General features: G+C 44.1%; 1 protein-coding gene across 2 annotated transcripts in view; it reads right to left on the reverse strand.

Moving 5' to 3' along the window:
• Positions 1-2,344: 2,344 nt before the first annotated feature.
• Positions 2,345-16,913, reverse strand: part of LOC129696393 (actin, non-muscle 6.2-like) — a 65,601-nt gene continuing 51,032 nt past the window's right edge. The window contains exons 1-3 of one of the 2 annotated variants that reach the window (XM_055634253.1): positions 5,397-5,526; positions 5,150-5,298; positions 2,346-3,454 (exon numbers count right to left, since the gene is read on the reverse strand). In XM_055634253.1, the coding sequence (XP_055490228.1) occupies positions 2,450-3,454; positions 5,150-5,275 (1,131 nt within the window). In that variant the 5' untranslated portion in view covers positions 5,276-5,298; positions 5,397-5,526 and the 3' untranslated portion in view covers positions 2,346-2,449. Of the gene's footprint in view, positions 3,455-5,149; positions 5,299-5,396; positions 5,527-16,913 lie in introns of those variants that run through there. The other variant, XM_055634254.1, reaches the window with a different exon arrangement.

Consider the following 16,913-nt stretch of genomic DNA (forward strand, 5'->3'; position numbering starts at 1 on the left):
AACAGTGACTTGCTTGTAATGGTTCAGAATTGGCCTACTGATAGAAGACAGAGGGCTGTGGTGGAAGGATAATATTCTGCAGGTGGTTTGTGACCAGAGGATTTCTGCAGGATCTGTGCTGGGACCACTGCTGTTTGTAATATATATATATATATATAAATGACTTGGACTCAAACGTAGACTGGTTGGTTCGTAAATTTGCAAATTACGCCAAGATTGCTAGGATCATGGACTGAGAGGAAGGCTGTCAATGTGTACAGTGGGATCTAGATCAGCTGCAAAAATAGACAGAGAAATGGCAGATGGAGTTTTATCCGAGCAAGTGTGAGGTGTTGCACTTTGGGAGGTCTAATGAAAGAGGAAAACATACAACTAATGGCATGACCCTCAACAGCATTAATGTATAGAGGGATCTTAGTGTTCAAGAATATAACTCCCTGAACGTAGCAACACAAGTAGATAGTGTGGTAAAGAAGGCATGTGACTTCATTCAGAGGTTGGGGTATTAAGTGTAAGAGTCAGGAAGACATGATGCAGCTTTATAAGACTCCTTTTAGGCCACATTTGGAGTATAGTGTGCAGACTGGTAGCTGCATGGCAGGAAGGATATGGAGGGTTTGGAAAGGGTCCCGGGGAGGTTTAACAGACTGATGCCTGGATTAGAGGGTATTAGCTGAAGGTAAATGGATAGACTTGGATAGTTTCCTCTTCAACATTGACTTCATACTCTGTCCCTTCTGCCTCCCGTCCTCATCATTGGCTTGAGAGCTCTAATGTCACACCAGAATTCATGAGCTCTTCCACTCTTAAACAACCACTCTTTAAAAAAAAAAATTCAATCATTTGATATCTTCCATTTGATCACCTCCAAATCCTCAATATGATCAGGTTAGACTGCCCTTCAACTCCATCTACTGCCCCAATTCTGTAACTCGCATTTACATCCCAAATGTTCAGTTAGGTTCCATCTTCACTTCCCTTGGAGAAGAGTTGCCAAATATCTCCCCTGATGAGCCCATTTGTGTTGGTGTTCTGCAGACAAGCAACTGGAGATGCTGGAATCTTGTGTCCATGGAGGGAATGGCCAGACAATATTTCAGGAGAGGACGAGAAATATCATCTGTCCATTCCCTACATAGATGCTACCTGATTTGCTGTGTTCCTCAGTATGTTATTTTGCTCCTCCAGTGATCTCTTTGACCAATTATTTCCTCCCTACAAGTAGAGAAATAATCATTTTATTTTACCCCCTCCCCCTCCTTCCCTGCATCAAAACCTGATAACTTGTATCAGACAGAGACAGGCGACTGCCCCTTAATTACTCCTGTATAATTGCAAATCTGCATGTATATGCAAAAGCAGCACGGCAAGTTGAATGAATTACATTGCTTTTTGTCAATTTGACATCTGGCGAGAAACAAGATAGACCCAAAAAGCTGGAATAACTCAGGACAGGCAGCATCTCTGGAGGGATGGAATGGGTGACGTTTCAGGTCGAGACCCTTCTGCAGACTAAATGAGTTGGAGCAGCCTGAAGAAACTTTGCGACCCAAAATGTCACCCATTCCTTCTCTCCAGAGATGTTGCCTGTGCCACTGAGTTACTTCAGCTATTTGTGTCTCTCTTTGCTTTAAACTAGCATCAGCGGTTCCTCCTTACACACAAGAGTCGTAGAAAGACGGAATAAGGGCCCCCAACCCAAAATATCACCAATCAATGTACTCCGACCCACTGACTTACTCCACCACTTGTGTTTTTCATAGCGTTATGAAGTGCAAGATCAAATTCCAAAACAGAAGAGATTTTGTTCAAATGCATCATTTATTAAACCTTTGTTAATGGCAGATAAAGATACAAATTCATTGTTTAACATGCTTTTCCAACCTTCCACAAGAAGTTACTTTTCCTAGAACCACCACTTGTTAAGTGGTTCAATCTTCCCATTGGCTCGTCTACTTATCAGAGCAGCAGCATTCCATTACCAAGTAATTAAGTAATGGAGAAAATTCAACCACTGAGACATGGTAAACCGGCACAGGGAGATTGGCTTCATTGTATGAGAACCTCAGTAGAATTTTATGGATATATCAATTATATTTGGCTTCAGTGCAATTTGTGTTGGTGACCATTAACACTCTTCATACTGGAGCAGCAGAATCTCATGCAAGGGTGGGCTGCAGACGTCACTGGCTCAGAGTTCAGGTCAGAGTCTCCAGCACCTCAAAAATACGTAAAGGTCAACGCGAGTGATTGAATCCCAAATTGTTCTGAATCTGCACCAGGAGACTTTACGAACTATATGATCACCCCTACCCCTGCCCCCCCCCTCCCCCCCTCCCCGCATGCCAACCCCCAAATGTTGGGCAAACAAATTGAGAAGAATATAAAAAAAAGTGATATTTCAAATACAAACGTAGGCAACATTATATCAGTTCTAATCTCCAATGAATTAGAAGCACTTGCGATGGACAATGGAGGGACCAGACTCATCATACTCCTGCTTACTGATCCACATCTGCTGGAAGGTGGAGAGAGAAGCCAGGATGGAACCTCCGATCCACACTGAATACTTCCTCTCTGGTGGAGCAATGATCTTAATCTTCATGGTGCTTGGAGCCAAGGCTGTGATTTCCTTCTGCATCCGGTCAGCGATCCCTGGGAACATGGTGGTTCCACCAGACAGGACAGTGTTGGCGTACAGATCCTTCCTGATGTCCACATCACACTTCATGATGCTGTTGAAACAGGTCTCATGGATTCCATTAGCTTCCATCCCAAGGAAGGAGGGTTGGAAGAGGGTTTCTGGACACCTGAAACGCTCATTGCCGATGGTGATGACTTGGCCATCAGGGAGCTCGTAGCTTTTCTCCAAGGATGAGGAGGAGCTGGCTGTCTGCATCTCAGATTCAAAATCTAGGGCCACATAGGAGAGCTTCTCCTTGATGTCACGGACAATCTCCCTCTCGGCCGTGGTTGTGAAGGAGTACCCACGCTCGGTCAGGATCTTCATCAGGTAGTCAGTGAGATCCCGGCCAGCCAGGTCCAGACGCAGGATGGCGTGTGGCAAGGCGTAGCCTTCGTAGATGGGCACAGTGTGACTTACACCATCCCCAGAGTCCATCACAATGCCAGTGGTGCGGCCAGAGGCATACAAGGACAGCACAGCTTGAATGGCAACGTACATGGCTGGGGTGTTGAAGGTCTCAAACATGATCTGGGTCATCTTCTCCCGGTTGGCTTTGGGATTGAGTGGAGCCTCTGTGAGGAGGACAGGGTGCTCCTCTGGGGCCACTCGCAGCTCGTTGTAGAAGGTGTGATGCCAGATCTTCTCCATGTCATCCCAGTTGGTCACAATCCCGTGTTCAATTGGGTATTTCAGGGTCAGGATGCCCCTCTTGCTCTGGGCTTCATCCCCAACGTAGCTGTCTTTCTGACCCATTCCCACCATCACACCCTGGAGTGGAGAAATTACAGTGGATGATTCAATATTAAATCAGGAGCTTTTGAGCAACAGCAAAGTATCAAAAGTTCCTAACACACAATCTACATAGAAACCATTCAGACAAAAAATGCTTTCTGCTATCCACCTCAGTTTTGGAATCATGATGATAAAATAATCTCAGAAATTATGAAAGCATGATATTAGGAGTCAATTAGGAATGTGGGAAAACTTTAAATGCATTTTCAGGACTGTGTTTTTTAGAGGGAGTGAAATATATATCAAGGTATCAGCCATTTCTCATGCTCGAAGTTCATGGAGTGTAGGAGGCCAGGGGTGGGGGTGGATATTATAGAAATATATTAAATCATAGAAAAATGAACAGAGTCTTGTACCCAGACTAGGGGATTCAAGAACTAGAGGGCATAGGTTTGAGAGAGGAAAATCATTTAATAGGAACTACTCCCACCTTTCTTAACTCCTCGACTATCTGCTGAACCTCCGGGCAAAATGACTTGCAGTCCCATTGTTCAAATTGAAGGAAAGAGCTGGACACTGCCAGTGATCAGAGACACAAGAAACTACAAATACTGGAACCGAGAGCAAACATTACAAGGCAGACAATATATTGTGTTGTGACCCTTCTTTAGATTGATGGAGTAGGAGGGCAACTAAAAAGGTGGAAAAAAAGACATAGGCAAGAGTATTATCCATAAGAGCAGGTGTAACCACATTTACTGAAGCAGAAGCACATCTCAGATGTCCAAGAGTGGAAAGCCCTATCAAGGGAACAGATTCAGCAGAAACAGGATGACATTTTTGATTGTAGTCAGTGGTCTCAACAACTAAGTTACAGAGATAGGTTAAATAAGTTAGGTCTTTATTCTCTGGAGCGCAGAAGGTTAAGGGGGGACTTGATAGAGGTCTTTAAAATTATGAGAGGGATAGACCGAGTTGATGTGGACAAGCTTTTCCCTTTGAGAATAGGGAAGATTCAAACAAGAGGATATGACTTCAGAATTAAGGGACAGAAGTTTAGGGATAATATGAGGGGGAACTGCTTTACTCAGAGAGTGGTAGCGGTGTGGAATGAGCTTCCAGTGGAAGTGGTGGAGGCAGGTTCATTGGTATCATTTAAAAATAAATTGGATAGACATATTGATGAGAAGGGAACGGAGGGTTATGGTATGAGTGCAGGCAGGTGGGACTAAGGGGAAAAAAAAAATTTGTTCGGCACGGACTTGTAGGGCCGAGATGTGCTGTAATTGTTATATGGTTATATGGTCACCATGCTGAGAGAGACAGCAGCAACATTTAAACAAGCTCTTCAGTTCCGCCAACCTGGTGAAACAGGTATCACTGGAGTCATATTTTAACAAATCGTTTGCCACAGTGGCAACAGTTACAAAATTCAACAACTACCAACCCAAGGACTCAAGCACTCAAGACAGAAGTACCATAGATAGAATATCCTGAGCTGGCCAAGGAAAATTAGAATCACTACATGGACCAATTTCCTGCTCCTCCAGGCCCCGAAAATATATGTTCAGAAAATATCAAGACACCCTTAGATAGGACATTCCATTCACATCTACAGCAAGTAAACAGATAACGCAAAGCATGGAATCACACCAGGACTCAATGCCACGTCAGATATTTCCCACAGTTAACCCTACGCTAGGAGTCAAGGCTTTACATTAAATGTCTCACCTGGTGTCGAGGCCGTCCCACGATGGAGGGGAACACAGCTCTGGGGGCATCATCCCCTGCAAAGCCAGCCTTGCACATCCCGGAGCCATTATCCACTACCAGCGCAGCAATCTCATCTTCAGCCATGGTTTACAGCGAGTGGGAAGTGACTGAAACAGAACAAAAATCCATTATTGTCGAAACAAGAACACAGTAACCAATACAATAGATCAGTAATTCATCAAGACCAACCCAATCTATACTCTACCTCAGGTGGACAGGTATCAATGCAATCCGCAGGACGAGCTTCAACACAACCTGCCTCCACCACAGCCCAGTGTATTTAAGGAAGTGATGCTCCACCCACATTTCTATCGTGTGACTAAGCCAACCAATGGAAGCCAGGGGAGGTGTGTAAACCAGCCACTCGGCACCTGGACTCTAAAGTCAATCACAGATCTAATCACTAATCCAAGTTTAATGGTTTGGTAATATTCACATTTAGAACTAATATTTCTTTAGGATAAATTTGGTCATGGGATGTGAACATTACTGATGAGGCTGACATTTATTCTTCATCCCCAGTTGCCTCTGTATTGAGGAGGGTATTAAAGTTAATTACATTTGTGGGTCTGAACTGTCACATATCGGCCAGTTCGGATTTACAGTATTCCTATTCCTGTGTGAAGGATATGAACAAACCAGAGGGATATTTACAACAATCTTTATCTTCATTGATACAAGAATTTTAATTTTGTTGTTAATTAATTCATTAAATCAAATTTTCACGCAAACCATGGTGGGAATGAAACTCTGGCCTCCAAATGAGTGGTCCAGACATCTGGCTGGTAATTCAGTAACATATCCAACCTACTGGCTTAAACCTTTTCGGTACCTTTTTCAGTGTGAATTGATCCTTGTTGGATTTAACCTCTTGCTACCCGGACATTACCTGCAGGCACAAGAGTCTGCAAATACTGGAATTTTAAGCAAAAATTAAACTGCTGGAGTAACAGTTGGTCAGTCAGTATCTGTCGTGTGAAATGGGTTGACAATGTTTTGGGTTATGACCTTTCTCTAGACTGATGTCTGCTGATGTCGGCACTGCGGGCACACCTTGAACAGGAGTCGCTAGCACTCTAGGGGTTAAACTATGTTCATTCCATTGGCTCGCAGGCTGCAGATACTTTACCTTATTTGGTAATTAACCTGCAAAGACTGCTGAGCCACACCTTGGGAGCTAAAGATGAGGAGAAAGCTTAGAGCTGCCTGTGAGCAAGGTCTTCCTGTTACAATGAATCATCAGAACATGACAGCAAATTAAACAGGGCGTGGACTCCATACAGCATTGTGCCACAAGGTTGCACATCAGCCCACTGAAGCATTTTTATCCCATTTGTTCCAGAGATATGGGCATCACAGGCATGGTTGGGATTCAATGTCCAGGAAGTAGAGCTAAACTGAGACTGGAACTAGACTTCAACTCCACTCCCATTAGGAAAGTCTTAAAACCCAGCTGAGAGTCATAGAATCTCAGCATGGAAACAGGTTATGAAGAAGGGTCTTAACCCAAAATATCACTCATTTCTTCTTTCCAGAGAAGCTGCCTGTCCCGCTGAGTTATTCCAGCTTTTTGTGTCTATATTCAGTCAAACGTCCATACAGACCAATATGCCCATCTAAGCTAATTCCTTTTACCCACGTTTGGCCCAAGTCCCTCTCAACCTTTCCATTCTACAAAGCTGTCCAAAGGTATTTTAAAATCCTCTGCTTCTTTGAACAAGAAATGTAAATTATGTTCCCCTTCACCAACACTTCATCTGCCGGACAGAACCGGTTCTTACCCTGATCAAATTCCCTATTGACTTTCTGTTTGCTGTAAATCAAAGGTGTAGCTACGGGCACACATGGGTCCAGCTATGCCATTCTTTTTGTTGACTACATGCAACAGTCCTTTTTCCAAACTTTGCCTTGTACCCCTCCCCAACTGTTTCACTGTTACATCAGTAGCTGCATCGATACTGCTTCCTGCATCTGAACAGAACGTATCAATGTTATCAGTTTGGCTACTAACATTTACCCAACTCTCATACTTACTTGGACCATTTCTGACCCTTTGTTCCCGGTTCTGAATTTCTCTGACTACATCTACGGAGACAATTGACCCTCTGACACTTATTATAAACCCACTGATTCCCACAGCTACCCTGGCTTCACTTCATGTAAAGATGCCATCCTTTTCTCCAAGTTTCTCTGTTTCCACCACGTCTGCTCTCAAGATGAGGCCTTCCACCCCAGAACTATGAAATGCCCATCTTTTTTAGATGTGGCGTCCCTTCTATATTGTTGATGGAGTCTTCTCTCACATTTCCACCCTTTCCCGTACCCCAGCTCTCACCCTTTCCTGACGTAGCATTTCGATCTGAAACACAGAAGATTCTTCTGCACATCTGTATCCCCCCCCCCCCCCCCCCAATCTCATGTATAATAATGACCTCCATCTGCTTGCATTGGGAACTGTACTATTAACTGCCTGGTACTCTGCTCTGAAAAGTTTTCTATATCATTTATTGTTTTCTTCTTCTCTTTTAAAATTCTCTTTATAAATTGCCCCAATGTGTCCCTGCATATCTCATCATGGAGTATTGTCTGAATATGAGTCCATGCAGCATAAGAATTAGGAGCAGGTAGAGACCGCTCAGCTCCTAATCAAGCCATCACCACCATTAATTCTGGAAGTTTCTGGGCACTCACATTTCAGAGGACCTCACATGGTCCACCAACACCGCTGCACTGGTCAAGAAGGCACAGCAACGACCGTTCTTCCTGAGGACATTAAAAAAGACTGGACTGCCCCAACAGCTGCTGACAACGTTCTACCGCTGCACCACAGAGAGCATATTAACGTATGGCATCTCTGTGTGGTATCTCAGCTGCACGGAGGCGGAGAGGAGAGCTCTTCAGCGCGTCGCCCACAGAGAGAAGAGGATCATTGGGACACAGCTACCAGCCTTAGAGGGCATCTACCACACACGGTGCCTCAGGAAGGCCGTCAGCATCCATAAAGACTCATCACACCCTTGTAATGGACTGTTTGAACTACTTCCCTCCGGCAGACGTTACAAGGCCTTCTACGCCCGAACCTCCAGACTCAGAAACAGCTTTATTCCCAGAGCTATAGCGGCTCTGAACCGGCCCTGCTGAGTTCCCCCCATCCCCCCTGGACTGTCTCCCTCGGATGGTCACGACACACAGATTATTTATTTATTTTACTTTTCTTTTTCATCGGTTGGAGCTGCATACTAAATCTCGTTGCACTGACGTGCAATGACAATAAAAAAATATTATTATTATTATTAAGAGCATAAATCCCCAGAAGGTGGAAGGTGGATAAATCCCCAGAACCTGATGGGATTTATCCCAGGTTATTGAGAGAGGCAAGATTGCAGGAGCCTGGATGTAATCTTTGCATCTTCTCTATCCAGAGGCGAGGTCCTGGGGGACTGATGGGTAGTTAATGTTGTTCCTTTATTTAAAAAGGGAAGCAGAAAGCATAATTCTGGGAATTATAGGCCGAAGAACCTCATCTCAGTGGTAGGAAACTGTTCGAGAGGATTCCTCAGGATAGGATTTCTACTATTTGGTAGAGAATAGGTTAATTAGGGTTGGTCAACTTGGCTCTGAACACGGCAGGTCATGTCTTACCAACTTGACGAGGTGATGAAGGTGATCATTGAGGTTGTTGTCCACATGGACTTTAGCAAGGCATTAGCAAGTCCCCCATAGTGGGCTGATCCAGATTACGATGCACGGGACTAACAGTGACTTGCTCGTAATGGTTCAGAACTGGCTTACTGATAGAAGACAGAGGGCTGTGGTGAAAGGATAATATTCAGCAGGAGGTTTGTGACCAGAGGATTTGTGCAGGATCTGTGCTGGGACCGCTGCTGTTTGTAATATATATATAAATGACTTGGACTCAAATGTAGACGGGCTGGTTACCAAATTTGCAAATTACACCAAGATTGCTAGGATCATGGACTGTGAGGAAGGCTGTCAAAGTGTACAGTGCGATCTAGATCAGCTGCAAAAATAGACAGAGAAATGGCAGATGGAGTTTTATCCGAGCAAGTGTGAGGTCAAATGATAGATGAAAACATACAATTAATGGCATAAACTTCAACAGCATTAAATTACTGAGGGATTTTAGTGTTCAAGAATATAACTCCCTGAAAGTAGCTACACAAGTACAGACATGCTGGGCACAGACATTGTGAGCCGAAGGGCCTGTTCTTCTGCTGTCCTGTTCTATGTTCCATGACGGCAAACATGTCAAATGCCTTCTTCACTATCCTATCTGCCTGAATCACCACTTTCAAGGAGCCACGGACATGCACCCCAAAGTCCGTCTGTGCCAAGATACATTGTACAGAAATGAGTCAGTGAGTGGGAGCGCCTTGCTGCGCAGAGTGAGCCCCGGGCAGGCACGGGTTCAGTGTCAACCAAAGATCCTATACCGATCTTTGGTGTTAACCATCCCTCTCCACATTCCATCCCTTATAAGGATAAAACAGCAGGAGCAGCAGGCTGCAGTTGCTGCGGGAGGGCGGTGATGCTCAGGTGAGGTTTATGACCAATGGGGAGCGAGGCTCCGATTACCACAGACCGTGCAATTTGGCACCAGGTATGACTCATATTGTTGCCTCATCCACTGTTCCTTGCTCACGCTAACTCACAGAGGTCATAGAACAGTATAGCACTGGAACAGGGTGAATATGTATGTGCTGAACATGATGCCAGGTTAAATAATCTCCTCTGCCCATATGTGATCAATACCCCACATTCCCCACATAGCCATAGTCCAGTCGAAAAGCCTCTTAAACTCCACTAGTGAGTACGGTGATCTCCGCCACCACACATGGCAGCGGCTTTCAGGAACCCACTCCTCTTTGTGTAAGAAAATTGTCCTTTAAACTCTGCCCTTAAATTTCCTCCATCGAGTCTTTGATATTTCCACCCTGGGAGAAAGGTTCTGACTGTCCACCCTATTTATGCCTCTCAAAATGTTATATATACGTCTATCAGGTCTTCCCTCAGCATCCAATGCTCCAGAGAAAACAATCCAAGTTTGTCTAATCCCCTCTTATAGCTAATCTAATCCAGGCAGCTTTCTGACAAACCTCTTCTGCACCCTTGCCAAAGCCTTCACCTCCTTCCTCTAAAGCCCCCTCTTACTCACACACTTCCTCTCTCACTCATGAACTCACTCTGCACTCACTCACTCACTCACTCACTCACTCACCAGTACACTCACACACAAGTTTTCAAAATAAATAAAACTGAGATACTGGAATATAAGGGGTCACAGAACAAGGGGTCCAGAACACGGGGTCACAGACCAGAACAAGGGGTCACAGTTTAAGGATAAGGGGGAAATCTTTTAGGACCGAGATGAGGAAAACATTTTTCACACAGAGAGTGGTGAATCTCTGGAATTCTCTGCCACAGAAGGTAGTTGAGGCCAGTTCTTTGGCTATATTTAAGAGGGAGTTAGATGTGGCCCTTGTGGCTAAAGGGATCAGGGGGTATGGAGAGAAGGCAGGTACAGGATACTGAGTTGGATGATCAGCCATGATCATATTGAATGGCGGTGCAGGCTCGAAGGGCCGAATGGCCTACACCCTGCACCTATTTTCTACGTTTCTATGTTTCTATAAAGACATAAAGTGCTGGAAACACTGCAGGTCAGCTAGCATGTGTGGAGAAAGAAACAATAAACATTTCAATTTGGGTTTTCAGCATTGCGGGAAAGAGATCCAGTGAAATTCTGCTGTTGCCCCAAAGACTCATGCGCTCCAAGAAATATAGTCCTAATCTGCCAACCTTTCCCTTTAGCTCAGACCCTGGAGTCTTGGCCATATTTCCGTGAATTCTTATCTCACTCTTTCCAACTTAATGGCATCTTTCCCATAACAGATTACCAAATGCACCCTGGCCAAAATCATGTACAACTGTAACATAGCGTTCCCACATCTTCTCAGTTCTGACCTAGGTTGCCCTGGGTTCTCTCACAGCATTGCCCAGAAGATGTTTATTGGGATGCTGGCTGGACCAGCAAGTATTAGCTATAAGGAGAGGTTGGACACATTTGGATTGCTTTCACTGGAGCATTGGAGGCTGAAGGAGACCTGATAGCAGTATATAAAATTATGAGAGGCATAACTGAGAAACAATCAGAATCTTTTCCCAGCGTGGAAATGTCAAATACTGGAGGGCATATTTTTATGTTGAAAGGGACAAAGTTTAAAGGAAATGTGCGGGGATTTTTATTCAGAGAGTAATGGGTGCCTGGAACGTGCTGCTAGGGGTGGTGGTTGGGGCAGATATGATACTGGTCTTTAAGAGGCTTTTAGACAGGCACATAGATATGCAGGGACTGGAAGGATATGTATCACATGCAGGCAGAGGAGAACATAAAATGGCATCATGTTTGGGACAGACATTGTGGGCAGAAGTGCTTGTTCATGTACTATTTCAAGATACTTGGATAGATATATTGACAGGAAGGGTTAGAGGGATATGGGCCAAATGCAGGTAAATTATGTTGTGGGCAGTATACCAACTTGGTTGGCACGGACAATTTGGGCCGAAGGGCCTGTTTCTATTTTATATAGCTCTATGACACTAAAAATTAGGGTTACGGCAGAGAATGGAACCACAATACAGATCAGCCAAGAATGGTAGAATGGACTGAATGGCCTCTATTTATTGTTCCTTTATGCAAACATACACACACACTCACAGTTAAAACAACAAACTGTAATTTTATCCACAACTATTCGATTACACATAATTATCCTAGCCTCTGGTTTTCTGGTTACTGCAGAAGGGGCCTGGCACGCCGGGGAGAATGTTTTCCGGGTGTCAGGTTGCCCGTGCCCGAGAAGAAAGGTACATGCTGTCAGTAAGGGGGAAGTCACTCTAACACGGTGATTCCTGTACATTGACAGCAGTGGCCTGAACATTGTGGCCTGAAATCTCCAATTTCTGGTAGCCCTTGCTGTGTCCTCCCCTTCTCAGCTCTGCCTCAGCCCTCTGGCTCCTCCTCTTCCTTTCTTCTTCCCGACACCCCCCCCCCCCCCCCCCCCCCCCCCCCCCCCCCCCACCCTACATCAATCTGAAGAAGGGTTTTCGGGCCCGAAACGTTGCCTATTTCCTTCGCTCCATAGATACTGTCGCACCCGATGAGTTTCTCCAGCATTTTGTCAACCTCCAATTGACAGCAGGAGCTCTGCAATAAGAAAGCCATCATCCTCCAATAATGTTCCAGTTGACAGTTATACTGGAAAGAGCGCAGAGAGGATTTACGAGGATGTTGTCAGAGCTGGAGGACCTGTTGGGAAAGATCGGGCAAGCTAGACAGAGGAAGCTGAGGGGCGATCTTAGAGAAACGCATACATTCAGGTGGAAATAGATGGGTGAATGCACAGTTTTTAGGGGAATCTAGAATTAGAGGGCATTGGTTTAAGGTGAGAGTGGAAAGATTTAATATGAACCTGAGGGTTAACGTTTTCACACGGTGGGTGGTGGGTATGTAACGAACTGCCAGAGGAAGTGGTTGAGGCAGGTTTAAAGGGATCAGAGCCAAATACGGGTAAATGGGACTAGCCTACATGGGGCATCTTGGTCAGCATGGACGAGTTGAACCAAAGGGCCTGTTTCCTTCCTCTGTATTACTCCATGGGCTGAATAACCCCCATGCTAAGAGCCGAAGAGCTTGATCGTGTTGAATGCTTGAGAAACATGGAGCTTAAGAAGAGTTAGCCCCTTCACTTCAGGTTTACGTCCTGTAAAATGTTACAGCAATCTCACAACTGTCCGCAGGAATCAAGTGAATTCAAAAGGCAGTCAAAAAGCACTGTTGGCCTTCATCTCTAGGGGTGAAACACAATGGGGAGGAGATGATACTCACTATACAGAACCTTGGTCAGAGTCAGACGACATTAAATAGTAAGATTAAACGAGAACTTACCAGTTCGAAGTTCGATCGTCATTTTATGAGGAGTTACGTTGAGGGATTACGTGAAGAACCCGCCAGAACGCATGCGTGTCATTCTTCAAAGCAGCGGTGTGAAATCACAGATAACAGTAATGACTGAACATAGTAAGATTAGAGAAGAGGATACCAGTTGAACTTTATGATCAAGGGTGGGAGCAGAGGGCACGTAATCCCTCAACGTTACTCCTCATAAAATAATGATCAAACTTCGAACTGGTAAGTTCTCGTTTAATCTTACTATTTTATTTCGGAGTCACGTGAGTGACTACGTGAAGATTTCAAAGCTCTGTGATTTCATGCCGTGGAAACGAGTCCATGCATCACATCTGCCTTAATTGACTAAGGGAGGAATTGTGTTAACATGTTTAAACATGAATCCGACATTGAAATCCATGATAAAGTTATTAACAACAAATTATAGCCCCTATTTCATGGGGTGAAATCATATTACAGAACTTAAAATTGATTCTGCAAAAATTCTAGGTTTAACCACTGGTTTATGGTAGAATTGTTGGAACGTTTTTTCCCTTGATCATCCTGCTGTACTCCAGGATTTGGTCCATCGGTATGTCCAACTCCATAGCTGCCGATGTAGCTGTAGCCCTGGTGGAATGAGATTTGAATATGTTAGTATTCACTCCAGCTGTTGTTAAAACCTGTTTCAGCCATCTGGAAAAGTTTGAACCAACACTTTTTTGTGGGGTTGCTTGTGGCTGATTAGTAGTGCCATCTCATAGCCTCTGATGTTTTTGGTGTTCTCCATATATAACAATAAATGTCTTATTATACAGAGACGATCATCCATAGGGTAAGCCCTAAATTCTATTTTGAGGCCTGATGGTCCCGGTCTGTTCTGTTTGACTAATTCGTGAATATGAAAAGGTATATTTCTTGTTGAAGAAGTCATATTGTCCAGCCTTAACTTATGTAAAGACTGTACCCTTTGTACTGTGACCAAAGCCATCAGCATGACTGTTTTATGCGTCAGTTTTTGCAGGGACAGAGCTGTTGCTGGAGACCAGTTCCTTAGCAACGTTAGGACAATACTCACATCCCATATTTGAGAGTACCTGGTTCTTGGGGGATTGATATTAAAAATTTCCCTCATAAGTTTGGTTACCAGGGGGTGAGTCCCAACAGACTTCAGAACATGACTTCAGACTTAAGGGACAGAAGTTTAGGGGTAACATGAGGGGGAACTTCTTTACTTAGAGAGTGGTAGCGGTGTGGAATGAGCTTACAGTGGAAGTGGTGGAGGCAGGTTCATTGGTATCATTTAAAAATAAATTGGATAGGCATATGGATGAGAAGGGAATGGAGGGTTATGGTATGAGTGCAGGCAGGTGGGACTAAGGGAAAAAAGTTGTTCGGCACGTACTTGTAGGGCCGAGATGGCCTGTTTCTGTGCTGTAATTGTTATATGGTTTAGAATGATGCTCTGATCCTCGCCATAGATATGCTGAAAGGGCACTTCTGGCGCAGTTAATGGCACTGTAACTGAGCCCCTCATCATAATGGCGGCCTGCCAGGAATTCCAGAACAGACGTTATGTTCATCGAGCTGTAAGTGATGTTGTTTATGTGACAATATATCTCCCATTTCCTGATGTATACTAGATATTGTTTTTTGGTGGACTGCCTGTGAGCCACTGATATAATGTTCAATGTTCGGTCCGTCAGTCCCAGTTCCGGTAGAGGTTTCTTTAAACTCTACAAATTAATAAGTTTGTCGTATTATGACATGGATGGGTATCCCCAGTTACGGGATGAACCAACAAATCTGATCGTTTCAGGATGGTGATACATGGTTCTAAAAAAAAAATAATAATAAAATGTATTATTATTAAGACCATGTCGAGTATCACAGGGAACCATGGTTGATTAGGCCAATCGGGCACTACCAAAATACTAGACGCCGAGTCTTGTTGTATTTTGCGTAATACCCGACTGATGAGGCAGAAAGGAGGGAATGCATAGAAAAAACAATTTCCCCCCAATGCAGCGAAAAAGCATCTATCGCTGATGCCCCAGGGTCTGGTTCCCAAGAAACATAGTTTGGTAACTGGTGATTGAGTCTAGATGCAAATAGATCAATATCTGGTGTTCCATACCATGCTACAATATCAGCAAATACTTTTATATCCAACATCCATTCGATGTTTTCATTGAATTTGCGTGACCTGGTGTCTGCCACTGAATTTAGTCTGGCAGGTAAGTAGCTGATATCCAAATATTTCTCTGGATACACCATTGTCAAATTGAATTAGCCGGATTGTCACATGATGTCGATTTGATTCCACCCATATGGTTAATATATGCCACCACGGTGGTATTGTCAATCTGTAGTCTAACATGCTGGTGATATATTCCAGAACAGTATGATTTTAGGCCATAGAACGCACCCAACATTTCAAGGTAGTTTATGCCAAGTGTCTGTAGTAATGATGCCTCCTGTGCATTCCATCTACCTCCATAGCTAGAGATGGAGTTGGTAGCACCCCAACCAAGCGCACTGGCATCAGTTTGTAGCACCACTGAGGGGTTGCTGATAATGATAGGGCTGGAACAATGCCGAATGTTATCCCTCCACCATTTTAATTCCATAATTGCTTTGATTGATAGCTTCATTGGTCTGTCGAAATGACCAGCATTAATTTTTGAGTGCTTGTATTTTTGCTCTTTGTAAATTTTGATAATACAAAGGTCCAAATTGTGTGGCTGGAAAAGCAGCCACTTCTTTGCCAATCACCCTTGCTACCAATCTGATAGATGGTTCACTGATGTCAACGAGGTTGTTGCAGGCCTTATCCTTTGGTAAAGTCACCGACATGTGAGCTGAGTCAATAGTGAACCACAAATAATCCATTATGGTGGAAGGCGTTAGTTTAGATTTAACTGGATGGATGATAAAACCCAGTTTCTCAAACAATTGTTTGGTGGCTGATACAGCTAGTTTGGCTAATTCCAAAGTTTAGCCCACAATCAATATGTCATCTAGATAGGCCATGATCATATGTTTTTGTTTCCGAAGAAACGCTATGGCTGGCTTCAAAATTTTTGTAAACAGCCTGGGGCTGATGTTAATCCATTTGGTAGAGCTCTATACTGCCAGAGCTGCCCCATCCAGTTGAATTTTAAATAACGTCTGTGATCAGTCCGTATAGGCACTGAATAGTAAGCATCTTTTAGGTCGATGCTGGCCATGAAGTAGCCTGTGGAAATCAATTGTTTGGCAGTAACAAAGGTTTCCATTTTGAAATTAATATACTGCACAAATGTATTCAATTTGGTCAAATCTATGATGATGCGACAACCACCATCTTTTTTCAATAACCCCCTTGGTGTGGAGTCTCACCAGTTCAGCATGTGCTTCCAATTTTTATTTTCGTGAAAGTACGAACGTTCGGTTCGGTACATGCTGAACTGGGGGGCTATTTGTGTGCACAAATTCAATGGTATAACCCTAGATACAGTTTAGGATATAAGTGTCTGTTGTTAATGCACTCCATGCCTCCCAAAAGAAGTGTAATCTCCCACCGATATGTGTATTATCCACACTTCCTATAATTTGTAAGGGACCAGACCCACCTACCTCCATGGTTACCAGTGGAAAGTTTACTCCTTCCTGTGTAGTCTTCGAGGAGGTTGAGGTGCCGGTGTCTGGGTTTGGGTTTGGGGTTTGCGCATTTTCCACGAAGACCGGTCTGGGCCATGGCCTAAAAAAGAC

Source organism: Leucoraja erinacea, chromosome 4, assembly GCF_028641065.1.
Source record: "Leucoraja erinacea ecotype New England chromosome 4, Leri_hhj_1, whole genome shotgun sequence".
In the NCBI taxonomy this organism is placed as follows: Eukaryota; Metazoa; Chordata; class Chondrichthyes; order Rajiformes; family Rajidae; genus Leucoraja; species Leucoraja erinaceus.